At 38.2% G+C, this 17,317-nt stretch overlaps 1 protein-coding gene across 2 annotated transcripts in view; it reads left to right on the plus strand.

Moving 5' to 3' along the window:
* The first annotated feature begins 4,482 nt into the window (after positions 1–4,482).
* The window catches only part of cul3b (cullin 3b), a 39,950-nt gene continuing 27,115 nt past the window's right edge, over positions 4,483–17,317 (plus strand). For both annotated transcript variants that reach the window (XM_061925769.1, XM_061925770.1), the window contains exons 1-2: positions 4,483–4,756; positions 9,270–9,467. In XM_061925769.1, the coding sequence (XP_061781753.1) occupies positions 4,694–4,756; positions 9,270–9,467 (261 nt within the window). In that variant the 5' untranslated portion in view covers positions 4,483–4,693. The remainder of the gene's footprint in view (positions 4,757–9,269; positions 9,468–17,317) is intronic.

The raw sequence follows: 17,317 nt of genomic DNA on the forward strand, positions 1-17,317 counted from the left end.
AATGATCAAATCAACGTCAGAACCCAACATTGATTAAACATTGTTAAAAAGCAAGTTGTTTCAACGTTCTATTTGCACTGCTCAACGTCAGGGCCTAATTCAACAAGTTTTCAACGTTGTTTCAATGTCTTGTGCCTGCTGGTAAACCCCCTACTTTATAGCTGCTCCCCCTCTTTGGTTAGTTGCGCTTGTTGAGGACCTGGGATAGATTTACCTATCTTATCTAGCGATCCGTGTGACCCGTTTTAATCCCCCAAATCTCCAGAGAGTTCACATTTCAACACCGAGGGTCAGGGCTATTTGTGCCAAGCAAAAAAAAATTGCGTGGAGAAAAAAACAACAACATAATTTTCATTCTCTGAGGGCTCTGTTCATGTCAAATGTTCTCATGGGTCCAAAATGTCGGACGCCAATTCTTTCCCCAGCATCACAAGCCTCCAATGTGTGGTCATGTGATGCTCATTAATGCTGTAAATTGGAAAACATGAGACATACTGTAACTTTGTATGTGACGTGATTGTTATATGAGTTCTTTCTCCATCTATTTTGTTTTCAAGAGAAGGGGGAACAAATCAACTGTATTTAAGGTTATGCATACATCAGAAATTGCAGCACAAACAAGAACCCAAACTCATCAGACACTGTATAATTGATGCTTTTTTTTAATTATTATTATTATTTTGTTGAGTCTGAGAGCTGGTGGTGGCTTGACTTGAAATGAACAATGATATATTTGAGAAGAAGACAAATGGATGACATTTTGTTTGGTTCATTTGTGGAATAAATCTGATGAAAGGTGTCAAGATTACTGCCTCGGTATGCACATGTGGAACACTGACGCTCAAATGTGATATCAACTTATCTCGGGGCGCCTACAACAACAATCGACACTGCAGCTGCTGACTCGGGGGGAATAAGACCGTCCTGCCCTGTTGGCATCTTGACCGCAGGGATGACTTTCCATAAAGTGCTCTAGATGTCCGCGAGCAAATCACGATATAGCCCGTCCATAAAACAAACCGCTTTAAACGGCTGAGAGTGTTTTAGAACAAGGGTCAAATTGGTTCAGTTTAAAGGTAAATTACACTCCTTTGGAATAAGCCTTTATTTGAATTCTGACGAGGAGACGGGAGATGTTCAGGCGTGATTCAGCAAAATCTATTTAAAAAGATCCAAGTATATTGAAAATAAATCACATCCGACAGCTACGTGGCGTAAACAATCGGAAGGAAATGAGGATCGGAGGTTATTTTGCTCCAAGGCATCATAATAATGATAATAGTACCCTGGTAAACACAAATCATAGTTGATGGTTGCCATGGCAATGAAAGAACCGCTAATCTTCTTATTGAAAAACTATATAGAGTTCAAAGAACTTTATTGTACCTGCAAAAGTTGTACCAGGATCTGCTTTGATATTTAGTAAAAATGTTCAACAAGTGTTTTTTTACTGTTTTTTTTTTTGTTTTTTTTGGGGGGGGGGGTAATTTTGGTACTACAATGTACCACCAGCCAATAAAACAAGCCACGGGCCTCAAATGACAGCTTGACCATACTTTGGACCTCCTGGTTTAAGGGAATAAAGGAATAAAACCCAAAGGGAGCAGGGGGCAACTTTGATATTATAAAATACATATATATATATATATATATATATATATATATATATATATATATATATATATATATATATATATATTTATATGTATATATATATGTATGGATATATGTATATATATGGATATATATATATATATATGTGTATATATGTATATACAGTATATGTATATGTGTATATATATATATATATATACATATATGTATATATGTATGTATATATACATATATATATATATATATATGTGTATATATATATACATATATGTATATATGTATGTATATATACATATATATATATATATACATATATATATATGTGTATATAGATAGATAGATAGATAGATATATGTATATGTATATGTATAGATAGATATCTAAACATATATACATACATATTGTCTGATCTTGAATGGGATTGTGATGAAAATATAATTTCCCCTCTGGGATCAATAAAGTACTATCTAATCTAATCTAATCCATATATATATCGACATACATATATATACAGTATATACATAATTATACACATACAATAATACATACATACAATAATATATACATATACATTGTATACATATACATTAGCAATAGTATATACATGTATACATTTAAAGACCAAGCTTTGTGTCATTTTTGATTATTAGGATCAACATTCCAGCTTTTTCTCTTTACATTAAGCGGCAAAATAGTCTACGTATATATGTATATAAATATATTTAAAGACCAAGCTTGGTGTTATTATTAATTAGTATGAGCATTTCAGCCTTTTCTCTTTAAATTATGACTTTTTCTATTTTTATTGTGTTTGTTTTTTAAAGTACATAACATCACATAATACTTAAAACGTTAAAGCAACAGTTTTTGAAGTGAATGCGCTCTGATGATAACCTTTAAAGTAAAATCACATATAGAGCTGTAAATGTTACTTGACGAGAAACCACAATTTCTTTAAAAAGCGAGTTTTTATTTTACAAGCACCTCCTGTTGCATTTCATAAACTGGGCTGTATACAACATTCTTTTTGAGCAATTAGTCACACCTTTTAAAATAACAATACTGTTCAAAGTGAGTGGAACAATCAACCTGCAGGCGCCAGTGGCTAATTAAACTATTATATTTTGCCGAAGTAAAACAAGGGTGTGGAGATGTCCCCATTCTCTATAGAAGAGATCAAATCCGGTATTTTAGTAAACGACTGTAACATAAAAATTGTTGTCAACATTATCATACTCCAGGCAAAATTGTTTCTCCATAAATGAAGTAAATTATATTTATATAGCGCTTTTCTCTAGTGACTCAAAGCGCTTTACATAGTGAAACCCAATATCTAAGTTACATTTAAACCAGTGTGGGTGGCACTGGGAGCAGGTGGGTAAAGTGTCTTGCCCAAGGACACAACGGCAGTGACTAGGATGGCGAAAGCGGGAATCAAACCTGGAACCCTCAAGTTGATTTATGAAAGTATGGCCTACATTTTCTAATTGGCTTAATGGGTTACAAATATCAATCAAATCTTGGAGAATGATTAAGAATACAAAAGCCCTTAAATTGATATCCTTGTTAAAAACATTTAAAGTAATTTAGGTAGCCCTTTTTGTCTTTTTTTTTTTCATATTTTTTAGTATTATTACTCCATCTATATTTGCTTTTGCTTTCTTCCCTTGATGTTGAAAGTGCCTTGACTTTCTTTCTTTCTTTCTTTTAGTTTATTTCGAACATGAACACACTTACAGCATAATACATCACACAATTTCATATAATTTCTGTTTACATCATGTCTGAAAAGGAGTAGGAAGAAGCAAAGCGTATTTAATCCTACCCCTTTCCCACTTCAGAGCGTTTACAAATACATAACATTCATTTACTGACCTTTTTATAGTAAAATGACATCCGTGAATGAGTAATACAACAGTTTTGTAATGTGTAATTAGTTAAGTCAGTCATTATAAACATACTGAGATGAAGAATATCTTATTTTTGAAAGTAGGGATGTCCGATAAGGGATTTTTGCCGATATCCGATATTCCGATATTGTCCAACTCTTAATTACCGATACCGATATCAACCAATACCGATATATACAATCGTGGAATTAACACATTATTATGCCTAATTTGGACAACCAGGTATGGTGAAGATAATGTCTTTTTTTTTTAAATAATAATAAAATAAAATAAGAGAAATACATTAAAAACATTTTCTTTAATAAAAAAGAAAGTAAAACAATATACAAACAGTTACATAGAAACTAGTAATTAATGAAAATTTGTAAAATTAACTGTTAAAGGTTAGTACTATTAGTGGACCAGCAGCACGCACAATCATGTGTGCTTACGGACTGTATCCCTCACAGACTGTATTGATATATATTGATATATAATGTAGGAACCAGAATATTAATAACAGAAAGAAACAAGCCTTTTGTGTGAATGAGTGTGAATGGGTTGATGTACTAATTGTAAGTGTATTTTGTGTTTTTTAATGTTGATTTAATCAAAATAAAAAAATAAAAACGATACCGATAATTAAAAACGATGTCGATAATGTCCAGTATTATATTTTAAAGCATTTATCGGCCTTATTTCTCACAGATCTTCTTCTTTGTACTTTGTAAACACTATTAATTTGAACAACCTCTTAAACTGGATCATATCAGTGCAATGTTTAACTTCTTTACTTAATCCATTCCTTAATTTAATTCCACATAGTGATATGCTAAAGGTTCTAAGTGTTGTACGTGCATACAAATGTTTTAACTTTTGTGTGAATTATAAATGTATGTTTGATGGATGTTTGTTTTTAAATAAAAACAATAATAAAAACATTTTTTAAAAAGCGAAGTCTCGCGTGATTTGGGGCGCGTGAGCTCTGCGCAATGAGACTTGTAGTGAGTCCGCCATCGCTGATCCAAGTACCAGTGAATTTGGCTGTCAACAATAAACTTACTGCGCCGGGACGCGGAGCTCCGAGGTCGAGTGAAAGCTAGTCGACGGCTCCAATCACCGGTAGTCACCCCGTCCCTCCCCCGGAGAACTTTTTTAATGTGAATACAGAGACCACGGACGAGGCAACCATGACCCATCTCAGCAAAGGCGGCACCAAGAAGGACACCAAAATGAGGATACGGGCCTTTCCTGTAAGTACGCCGGAGACGATGCTCCGCCCGCCCGCCAGGCGGTGACTCGATCACCGTGGTCTCGGCTACTGGCTAATGGCTAACAAGCTAATCAGCTGAGCCGTGGACGACCAACAAAACAGTGGCGCCTTTAAACACCGCGCTACCCGCACTTAGTGTAGTTAGTTGCGGTGACACTTGTGTATTATTACACCTAAGATAAAAAAAAATGTCATGAATCACTTCAATGTTCTGTATGTTAATGGCTGCCTAACGTTAGCGCCCAGCTAACGTTAGCCTTTGACACTTGTTGTTTTGGCTTTGCTCTTAAAAACACGCAACGCTCAAATAACTTCATTTTAACGCGTACTCTAACCGATTATTGCACCTCGTAATGTCACGGGATTAAAGAACAAACCGGCGTTATTAGAACTCGATCGATGCTAACAATTATCCAGCCTGCTAGCTTCGCCAAAATGCAGTAATGGATATCAGAACGTGACTCTCCGGATGACATATTTACGTAAGGATTCTAGAAAACCTCTGCGTCCATCTGACAATCCATTTGTGTAAAGTCACGGGGAAGACCTATTCAACTGACCTCATTTTGAATAAAAACAGGAATTCCGTCGTCTAACTGACAGTGCGCTAGTAGATGAGCCAAATGTAGCCCTGCTCGTCTGCTCATGATTGCTCGAACTGTGTGACCGTGGCCTCACAAAACCGAACTCGACTTGATGAGGGGGAACCTGTTGAAAAGGCCCAGTCGTCCTACAGACAAACCAGCACCATGCATGTGTTTGGGCTTGTCTACTGGGGGTGGCAATGTTCTCCTTCTCAAACTATGACAGGGTATTTGTTCAAATGAATGACACTGTTCAATAATAACATGACCGTTCAGCTGACATCCAGAATGTGGTTGTCTCTTAGTTGATTTTACCAATACTCCAGTCAATAATTCCAATATTTTGTTATCTTCAAAGATTATATATTTTCTTTATGTCACTGTTATACTTCCAGTTCAAGGCACTACAAACAGGAAGTACATTTTCAATCTGCGGCACTTGCAGTGAGCAAACTCGTCCAAAGGATGACACCATTGTACAAATAATAACACACCTTTTCAGTGTCTTTGTCGGTTTTGAATACAAAACATTATGGCCAAAAAATCCGCAAGTCAGCCGTACCACTTTGTCAGCAAAGGTTTCAAAGCCTAGGATAAAAGTAACGGCTTAGTTTAAAAAACATATGGTGATTACAACGTACTTTATTCATTCTTTCTTGACTAGTTTTGCACATTTCACTTCCATCTGTGTTGTTTGACTAGTCAAGCTACTTACAGTAGCCACAAGCTATATGCTTGCCACTTTTTATCAAAATATGTAGCATTTTGTATGTCCGTATCATTCTTTTTACATTATGGTTGTCTCTTAGTTGATCTTACCAATACTCCAGTCGATAATTCAAATATGTTGTGATCTTCAAAGATTAAATATATATTTTCTTGATCTCATACAGCTACCTGAACTCCTTGCTCCTTCAACAGCCCTTCAGGGTTTTGCACCATCCCTCTGTTTGCGTTTTTAGGCATATTTACAACTGTAGGCCCCATAAACACAAATGTTAGACCTGCATTAACACAATGAAACGCCCCTTTGAAGCCTCGCAAAATTTCAAATGCACATTAAAGTCCAACAAATGTGGTCCATGCATTTTCGGCAAATATCCACATATTATTGGTCGTAAATTCAGTTAGCCTGTATTCTTAGACCTCTGTGCTAACTCCTGAACACTGAACTGTACATTTTCTGTTCGACACCTCACATGAACTACTGCCGTCGTACAATCATGGATACAGTTTTGTGCGTAAACAAGTAAAGTTTCATCTTAAGTATGTAGCTCTAGCCAGTTACGTCAAATCTTAATGATAACTGACGCACTGAATAGCTAATGTGATGGACTTTTGTCATAAAAGCAAGGAATGCGTCGTGAAGAAAAGGATAGTATGGAGCATCAACTTTGAAGTTTTTTTTTCCCCTATCTTTATTATACATGATGACAAAACAGACTTAAAAGAAAAGGTACTACAGACCCACTTCAGGGTCTGCATCCTCCGAAGGAGCCGACAGTCTTGAAAGACAAACATAAAAGTGTGTTTTTTTTATGATTTATTTGGTATTTGTGTGTTGCTGGAAAGAGAAGAAAATCGGATAAGCAGTTTTACTGCATCTTTAGTTCAGAAAAGACAATCTGTAAAGCATGTATTTCTAATCATATTATATAATTTTTTTTAGTTTTAATATAAGTGTTTAAACAACATGACATGGGAGTCAATCAGCTCTGCAAACCCACTTGATGGATGATGTGGTTGGACATGCACCCTTAGAAATACAATGGCGACACTCCAGGTGATGTCCCGTTGACCGACAGAAGTCATCATGGTCGTCCACCACATCGTCCTACTCAGCTACTCTTTTTTTGAAAATACGTTTAATGTATTCTGTAAATAGACATTGCTTATGCAACTACCCAGACTGTATTTTTATTGATTTAAAATAATCAGTTAAGCCTTGTATGACCAGATTAATTCTGGACATTAATGGTGCGCCTTGGTCCTAATATATTAATTTACACTCTGGGTGGCAGTAGACTGTAATTACTTTAGTTGTCAACTGTGTGAATGCTGAAAGGCAAGATGGGGGTAGTCACTAGTATGTTACTACCGACATCGCATGATTTCAGTGTCAAAGATGTAAGCTTAACACTGACTTGAGGATGGAACCCATCCAGGTCGGGTCGTGGGGGCTGCAGCCTAAGCAGGGAAGTCCAGACTTTCCTCTCCCCAGCCACTTCGTCCAGCTCCTGCCTGGGGATCCCGAGGCGTTCCCAGTCCTGCCGGAGGATCCCGAGACAATCTCAGGCCAGCCGGGAGACATAGTCACCCCAATGTGTCCTGGGTCTTCCCCGTGGCGTCCTACCTGTCGGACGTGCCCTAAACACCTCCCTAGGGAGGCGTTCGGGTGGCATCCTGACTAGATGCCCGAACCACCTCATCTGTCTCCTATCGATGTGGAGGAGCAGCGGCTTTACTTTGAGCTCCTCCCGGATGACAGAGCTTCTCACTCTATCTCTAAGGGAGAGCCCCGCCACCCGGCGGAGGAAACTCATTTCGGCCGCTTGTACCCGTGATCTTGTCCTTTCGGTCATAACCCAAAACTTATGACCATATGTGAGGATGGAAACTTAGATTGATCAGTAAATTGGGAGCTTTGCCTTCCGGCTCAGCTCCTTCTTCACCACAACAGATCGCACAGCGTCCGCATTACTGAAGACGCTGCACCGATCCGCCTATCGATCTCACAATCCACTCTTCCCTCACTCGTGAACAAGACTCTTAGGTACTTGAACTCCTCCACATGGGGCAGGGTCTCCTCCCCAACCCGGAAATGGCACGCCACCCTTTTCCGGGCCAGAGCCTCGAACTCTGAACCATAAACGATAATAATGATAACCGCGGTTTAACTCCACAGTTAGTATTATCGATTTTAAATTAAAATGATCAAAACAATGTGATTGTTAGTCGCACTTTAATAAATTCACGGACTGACTGGCGTTAGTTCGCTAGTTTAAATGCAAACATGAATTCAAGAGACATTAACATATTTCCCCTTTAAGAATCAACATACCCCAGTTTAAACACATTACTGTCTGAGCAACAAAGGTATTCAAATGTGCACATTAATCCTACAAGTGGTGCTCACTTAAAACATAGTGATCTTTCCACAATCAAAGAATATGAAACACCTTCACTGACTATGCTTTTAGAGAGGAGCTACACATTTTGCATGGCAAATTTTATGTAACTTAAGACAGGTTGCTTTTAAAAAACAGAATTTTAACCAAACATTTTTGAGAAAAAAATGCCTCAAATCTTGTCCAAATTTAGGACGTGGAGCGAATGCTGTGACATCAGCATATTACTACCGTACTTTCCGGGCTATAGAGCAGAGCTATAGAAAGTTATAGAAGAAACTATTATTATTACATATATTAGCCACACCGGACAATAAACCGTAAATATATGCAACTGTGAAAGATTTTGTAAATATTTTATTTACATACCTTAATTGTTTTTAAACGTTGCCTGTCACACGGCAATAAAACGGAAAATTGCTTGTTCATCCCCGAAACACATCCCTAAACTAAACAATGTCGAGAAGGCCACTTGAAACAGCAGTTAAACTACGAAGCTAAAGCTAGCTAGAACAATCTTTACACCCACAACACATCTAATCTGCTTGTGTTGTTGTGAACGACATCATCGATGTAACATAAATGTACATACAGGAGGACAGCAGCCGCAACTTGAGTCTTGGCCGCGGTCTTTTTTTGTTTCTTTTTTTTTTTTACAGTCTCAAGTCCTTGCTTTCCGCGCATTGTGGTCGACCTACAGAACACAACTGCAATCACTTCTAAATGTTAGCATACCAATAATGTGGCTTTTACAACGTTGTTGTTTCCGTCTGCCTTACAGATGACTATGGATGAGAAGTATGTGAACAACATATGGGACCTCTTGAAGAATGCCATCCAGGAGATCCAGAGGAAGAACAACAGTGGCCTGAGCTTTGAGGAACTCTACAGGAACGCTTACACCATGGTGCTCCACAAACATGGAGAGAAGCTTTACACTGGACTGCGGGAGGTGGTCACCGAACATCTTATCAATAAAGTAAGAATAACGTGCACACACACATTGTAATTGCAAATATTTACGGTACTAAGGAATTGTCAACTTTAGTGTTACAATTGTCTATATTTAATTAGTGCTATCTGGAATGTACCGTATTTTCCGGACTATAGAGCACACCGGGATATAAGCCACACCCACTAAATTTTAGAAGAAATTGTATTTATTTTTTTCATACATTAGCCGCACCAGACTTTATGCCGCAGATATATACGTTGCGAAATGTGTTATTTACACAGTACAATTCTGTAAATGTTTAATTACATACCTTTATTGTTTCCAAACGGTGTCTGTAACAAGGCAGTAAAACAGCTGATCAAACAGAACAGAAATCATTGTCATGGACCCACTAGCTGTGGAAGCTAGCTCTCTAATCAGCTAAACTGACTCAATAACTCCACGGTGACGTTTTGGTGAGTTTACTGAGGAATTTGGGACACTGAAACAATACAAAAAGAATGCTGTAGTGAGTTAATAATACTAACACAAACACTCAAACGTGTTAGCATTTTAGCTAATGCTAACAATGCTAGCGCCTTTACATTAATATAGCACGTACAAATATGCATGAAAACACTCCTACAGACATCACACGTTGGACGGTCTAGCAAGTAATACCAGTTTTATTTATGCTGTAAAACTTACAAACGTTGCTTGGAGTGATTAATGAAGAATCTATACGAGTAGTATTGTTATGGACGGCTACAAGACTGAACGCCACTTCCACTTCTGGTTGTTGAAAGGGTTGGAAATGGAAGGACACTGCAGCACCTGCAGTGAGCGAATTCTTCCAAAAGATAGTGCCATAGCTTGTTTTGTTATATATATATATATTTTTTGTATAAATAACTTCCGCAAAGAAAAATCCATGAATTAGCTGCTTACAGTATGTTGAATAATTGTCTATCTGTGTTGGCCGTGCAATGAGGTGGCAACTTGGCCACGGTGTACTTTGCTTTCTGCCCGAGTGCAGCTGTGATAGGCTCCAGCTAGGGCTAGGCGATATGGCCTTTTATTAATATCTCGATATTTTCAGGCCATGTCACGATACACGATACATATCTCGATATTTTGCATTAGCCTTGAATGAACACTTGATGCATATAATCACAGCAGGATGATGATTCTATGTGTCGACATCAAAACATTGTTGTTCATACTGCATTAATATGTGCTAATTTTAAATGTTCATGCAGAGAGGGAAATCACAACTAAGTCAATTTACCAAAACTGTATTTATTAAACGGTTATTAAGCAGTGGCACAAACATTCATGTAAATTCCAAAACAGAAAGTGCAAGATTGTCAGACATTTTAAAACAAGCTATAAGTGCACTTTTGTGCATGATGTCACTAAGATGACATATCAAAACAACACTAAATGAAAGTGCACTTTTTGTACAGAACGCCACTACAATAATTTAAAACATAAAAAGTGCACTTTTATGCATGATGTCACAAGATATTTCGATAACTGTCAAATAAAAATGAGCTGCATAATAGGAAATCAAACAGTGTATGTCCTTCCCTATGTGGTAGGTTCCTGCGGACGTTATCTCCTTCTGTTGACAATTTTTTTATACGGTGTTGATGTGGAAATGGTTGCTTCGGCATTTTGTTGGTGTGGCACCGGCCGGAGATGTTGACATGCGGAGTTTCAAGCACTCTTCATTCTCTAGTGGGTGACTTTTCAAATGATGCTACAAATTAGCAGTGCTGCTACTTTTTGTAGCAACGCTTTTGCTGCATACTTGTAAAACATATTCCCACTTGAAGCCAAACCTCCGGCAGACGATGGACCCCGTGCTGTTTTTCTTGGGAATTAAGTCTTCCTTCATTTGTTACCAGATTCGCACCTTCTCTCTCTCGTACCGCTCCGCTCCGTTAGCACCACTGCTAACGTTACTCATGTCACTACCTCTCTGCTCGGTGAGGGCGTATGACGTTACCCGCGCGTCAGTATGTGACGTATGTAAGAAGGTGCGCTTGTTTTAGCTCTCTGTGAGAAGCAGAGACAAGAAAGAGTGAGAAAAGCCTGTAGTGTAATGCCCGCAGCTAAAAGCAACTGCGTGAGGACGTATACTCGAATATCACGATATAGTCATTTTCTATATCGCACAGAGACAAACCCGCGATATATCGAGTATATTCGATATATCGCCCAACCCTAGCTCCAGCCACCCCGATATGGACAAGCGGCAGATAATAGATGGAAAATGGATAGTGGACAAAAATATATGATTTGCGAACGCCTCTATTTTACGAACCTTTACAAACAAGCCTCTGTGTGCGAACCATGTCTTTGCGTACGAACGATTCATTTATTCATGCATTCAGTCATTAACTTTGCATGCCGCTTGAAGCCATCGAGGGCTGCCATTTTGTTGACATCACTTCCTGTACACACGGGCACCCATTTCGAAGGGCTTGCGCCGGTCAGAGCTGTGCCAGCCTGTCTTACAGAACACTTTATGTGATCAGAGACACTTTAATGCCTTTGGACAACAACACTGTCAGGCTCGTTTGGTGTGTGTTATTTCTTTGTGGTTTTGATTTCAGTGCTTTTTTCATTTTTAACACCGTCTCTTTTAGGGATGTCCCGATCCAGGTTTTTGCACTTCCGATCCGATACCGATATTGTTTTTGCATTTCCGATCCGATACCGATACTGACCGATACTGGCCTATCCGAGCATGTATTAAAGTTTAAAGTTATTTAGCCTACTTAGTTGTCAGGGTTGAAAAGGGTTTTAGTACTCTTGATAACAAGTAGCCAGCTGAATTAGGTGAGTTTGAATAATACACAATGGTTGGTAACAAGAAACTGACCTGTTTATTCAAGGATAAACACAAAATAGACACAATTATACATGACAAACAGAAATGGCATCATTGAACTAGGGCTGGGCGATATGGCCTTTTTTTAATATTGCGATATTTTAAGGCCATATTGCGATACACAATATATATCTCGATATTTTGCCTTAGCCTTGAATGAACACTTGATGCATTTAATCACAGCAGTATGATGATTCTATGTGTTTTGATTGATTGATTGAGACTTTTATTAGTAGGTTGCACAGTGAAGTACATATTCCGTACAATTGACCACTAAATGGTAACACCCCAATAAGTTTTTCAACTTGTTTAAGACGGGGTCCACTTAAATTGATTCATGATACAGATATATACTATCAGATATATACTATCATCATAATACAGTCATCACACAAGATAATCACATTTAATTATTTACATTATTTATAATCCAGGGTGTGGAGGGGGGCGCCTGATGTAAGTGTCAAAAAGACAGCCAAAAGAGTTTGATATGAGAATAAATCTAAAGTTAAAATATAGGGTAGAAATGCACCCATTTGCAGGAAATGGAGATAAGCGTCTCGACAGACGTCACAATAGTTAAACAATGATGACGAAAACTGTTTTCTCTGTCGTGTCGGTGTGTCGAAAATTGTTATGCGCTTATTTTTTTATTTGATTTTGTGCGTGGCATAGATTTGCCGTGCGCAGAGGACGATTGAGCAGGCGCGCACCTTAGCGGCTGCGCTAGCATCACAGCTAACGTTAGCCATGCTGCTACCTCGCTCTCTGCTGGGAGAGGACGTATACGTATGTGACGTATGACGTGACAGTATGTGACGTGTGTAAGAAGTTGCGCTTGCTGTCTGTGAGAAGGAGACAGAAGAAGGAGTGAGAAGAGCCTGTCGTGTAATGCCAGCAGCTAAAAGCAACTGCGTGAGAATCCACAGACCTGTGTGTGGATGTGTTGAAGGTGTGCTGGAAAATGCGGAACGGAAATTAAGGAGCAGCAGAAAAGTGGAATGTATTATTTAAATCGGTGCGTTGAAAAACACGGACCGGAGTTTTTTTTTAAACTGGATCTGGATCGGCATTTTCCCATGCCTTGCCGATACGCAATTTTTGGCAAATATCGGCAGCCGATCCGATCCAAATATCGGATCGGGACATCCCTAGTCTCTTTACTGTTCCAAAGTTCCTCCCTCTCTCTGTTTGGAATCAATTCCTCCTTCGATATTGTTGGTTTAGCTTCCATTGTGCTGTCCGTCTCTGCTATGTTGTTCGCGCTCTCGCTTGCTGTCGCTGTAAAGTTCTTTCAAGTGTTGTTAAAAGGCTATCGCAAAGTAGCATCGTTGCTGCAGTTACATTAGTTGCAGCACAGACGTTAAAATTTAAACAACAATAGAGAATTATATTGTGCAATAGACATGTTTTATGTCATACTACGATATTAGAATGCAATTTTAATTTATTCAGATTCTAAATAGATTCATAATTTTTAAGAATCGATTAAAATAAATAACAGAATAAATATATTTTTTTTATTTAAAAAATTATTTTGTTTCCTATGTAATGTGTATGTCTTCTCAAATGCTTTTTCAGTTTCTCATTATAATTGAATAGTATTGTAAAGCTGGGATTGGGTTGGAGTTGGGTTTTCTCTTTTTTCTTTTATTAGATTGATCAACACCGTGTGATTTTTGTTAATACAATTTTTAAAATGGTTAGTGCGTGTCCCTCAAAATACGAACGTCCTGGGTTCGATCCCCGGGGTTGGCGGTCTTTCTGTGTGGAGTTTGCATGTTCACCACATGACTGCGTGAGTTCCCTCCGGGTACCCCGGCTTCCTCCCACCTCGAAAGACATGCACTTGGGTATAGGTTGATTGGCAACACTAAGTTGACCCTAGTGTGTGAATGTTGTCTGTCTATCTGTGTTGGCCCTGCAATAAGCTGGCAAGTTGTCAAGGGTGTACCCCGCCTTCCGCCCGAATACAGCTGGGATAGGCTCCAGCGACCCCGAGAGGGACATACGGTAGAAAATGGATGGATGGAGAATACATTTTTAAAAACAGTTTTTTTTAAGCCAACACGGCGTGTATAAGTTTTACGTCAGCAGCCAAGAGGATTTTTGTAAACTGTAAAATGTTTTGAAAAGGTTTTATTAAACATTATACACCAAATGATATATTTCGACAGTTTTGTGAAATCAAGAACCGATTTTGAATCAAATATCCATATTCACACAGTATATTGTGAGAATAAATTAATGTAACAGTTCACACTTTTGCACAAAATGTAGACACAAAAATATACAAATCTATTGTAGGCATATGATCATGTCAACTAATAATTTTCCACCTAATTAACTTTAATTTGAGTGCAAATACTTCCTACTATTCGAAAAACAAATCAGCAGCGTCGTACAAAAAAGCTTTTATCAATTACGCCAAATAGCGAAAGTGAAATCGCTTCTATCAGGACATGATCTTGAGAAATTAATCCACGCCTTTATCTCGACTCGTCTTGACTACTGTAATGCCCTGTATGTAGGCATTAGCCAGGCCTCCCTCGCCCGCCTGCAGCTCGTGCAGAACTCTGCTGCTCGTCTGCTAACACAGACCCGCAGACGTGAGCACATCACCCCTATTTTAGCGTCCCTTCACTGGCTCCCTGTGCGTTATCGAATACATTTTAAACTCCTTTTATTTGTTTTTAAATGTCTAAACAACCTCGCGCCAACCTATCTCTCAGACCTCCTTCAGCCTTACTGCCCCACCCGATCCTTAAGATCAGCCGATCAGCTGCTACTGACGGTCCCTGACACAAGGCTGAAGCTTAGAGGTGACAGAGCTTTCGCCGTTGCTGCTCCCAAGCTCTGGAACGACCTACCCCTGAGTGTTAGACAAGCCTCCTCTCTTCCTGTTTTTAAATCTCTCTTAAAAACACACTTTTATTCCATGGCTTTTAACACTGAGTGATATCCATCCTGCAATGGCGCCCCATAATACACCTGCTGTGAACCTGTTTTTATGTTTTTATTTATTCTATTTTATTTATTTATTTTTTATCGTGTTCTGTTTGTGTTGTGTTGTGTTTGCTCGGTACTCGTTTTATCTTTTAACCTGTCCATTGTACAGCACTTTGGCTACCCCTGTGGTAAATTTTAAATGTGCTTTATAAATAAAGTTGATTTGATTTGATTTGATACTATAATGCTGACCAATAAAAACAATTACAATCATCGCAAAGAGCAAAAATTATTTGGAATTTAATATTTCAACTTTAATTGTTTAATTGATAGACAACAAGCAACACAAACATTCTGAAAATTATGTCATAAAATCAGTGGCGGGCCGTGCGTTTCCCACCTAGGCCTTCAGTGATGTCCGACTTCTATTATTACCCCTCAAAATACCATCATTTATGTCACCACATGACCATTGCTGGATAAATACTATACAGAAACACATTTACGCACTACTGGGCATTGTACAAAACGGGTTATTTTCTGGCGCATTTAAAGATCAATAAACCCGCATCAGCAATTAAAACATATCTAATGTGCTACTGTCAAAATTAAAATTGCAAAAAACATATTTAACGTGAAAAAATAAAGAAATAAAAATATCTGAACTCACATTTCATCGCCAGCTGAGCGAGCTCCCGGGATTGGCCGACATCGTCTCACAAGATGTAGTTTCTCTTTAAATATCCTTCTTGAAAATGGCCTTGCAAATATATGCTTTGTCTTGTCTAATCATAAAAGATGCAGACGGGGCGTGTTGGCTGAGTTTTTAAAGTTTACTCCACAGCGTGCTCATCAAATACATCCAGTTGCCGGTATGTCTACATTCAACAACCTAAACGGGGCTACTGCGCATTCTGGGTAATGGAGTTCTTATGTTACCTAGCTCATAACATCACCATATATATCTTCCTTAGGCCATTTAGAAGGCCTTACTGACAACAACTTGTGATCTTATTGGCTATCGCAACTGTCTATCAAATGTTTGTGTCCATTCACTTTAGAGTGCACGGACGCCTGCATTGTTGATTTTGAAGGCGCTGGCAGATTTCGTACAGCATGGCAACATAAGCTAGCTGAATTCTGATTGGATAAAAACTCTATAACCTAAAAACAACAGCGCTGGAAGGAGCATAATATGACATGATGAGAATATGAATACTTTTAGATATTTAGGGAAAGTAAATAAAAAAGTACTTTTATTTTTAATTATGATCATGATTTCTGGTTATGTTAGGCGAGCAGAGAAGGCCTTGCTGGCCCTGACGGCACACCACTGCATAAAATTTCAAAAACACAATCTGTCCAACACAGCATACATAAATAAGGCCAATAGAACTAAGCCACTAAGATTCTGCACTGCATTTAGCAACAACACCGTAACAAGTGGAGTCATATCTCTTGTTGATTGACAAAAATAAGATAATTAGAATTTTCCCTGGCAGTAATAAACATAGTGCAGTAAGTGCCTGCCCCATAGAAAGGCAACATTCAATTGTAGAACAGAACAAAATCAGGATTCAAATAATAAAGTGCATTTTTTCCACTAAGAAATCATAAAAGTTACCGTATAAAACCCGTGCCACTTTTCAAGCTACCATCTGCGTTTGAGGTAAAGGAGCCTGTGCAGTCAAAATAAAGCGTGTGACATTATTAATTATATAGTTTTTGTGATTAATCACATGTTAACTTTTTTTAAATCGGCAGCCCTACATGAAATATTATTTATTTGGCCAGTGATATGTGTATTAAATTCTGTATGAGTCTACACATTTTTACAATTTTCAAGTAAAATGTTTTTAATTTCGCACCAAACTGGGTTGCATGTCGTTCTCGGCATGCCTCTAATATAACGTTTACTGAAGGATTTATACATCATGGTGTTCTACAGCCTGTGTAACGTCTTTAATGTAAGTGTTTGCAAATGTATATATTTTGCTGGTCAGACAATAAAATGCAGAGAAAAATCATAAGGTGAAGCAGACAGTTA

Source organism: Nerophis lumbriciformis, linkage group LG30, assembly GCF_033978685.3.
Source record: "Nerophis lumbriciformis linkage group LG30, RoL_Nlum_v2.1, whole genome shotgun sequence".
NCBI classification, from domain to species: domain Eukaryota; kingdom Metazoa; phylum Chordata; class Actinopteri; order Syngnathiformes; family Syngnathidae; genus Nerophis; species Nerophis lumbriciformis.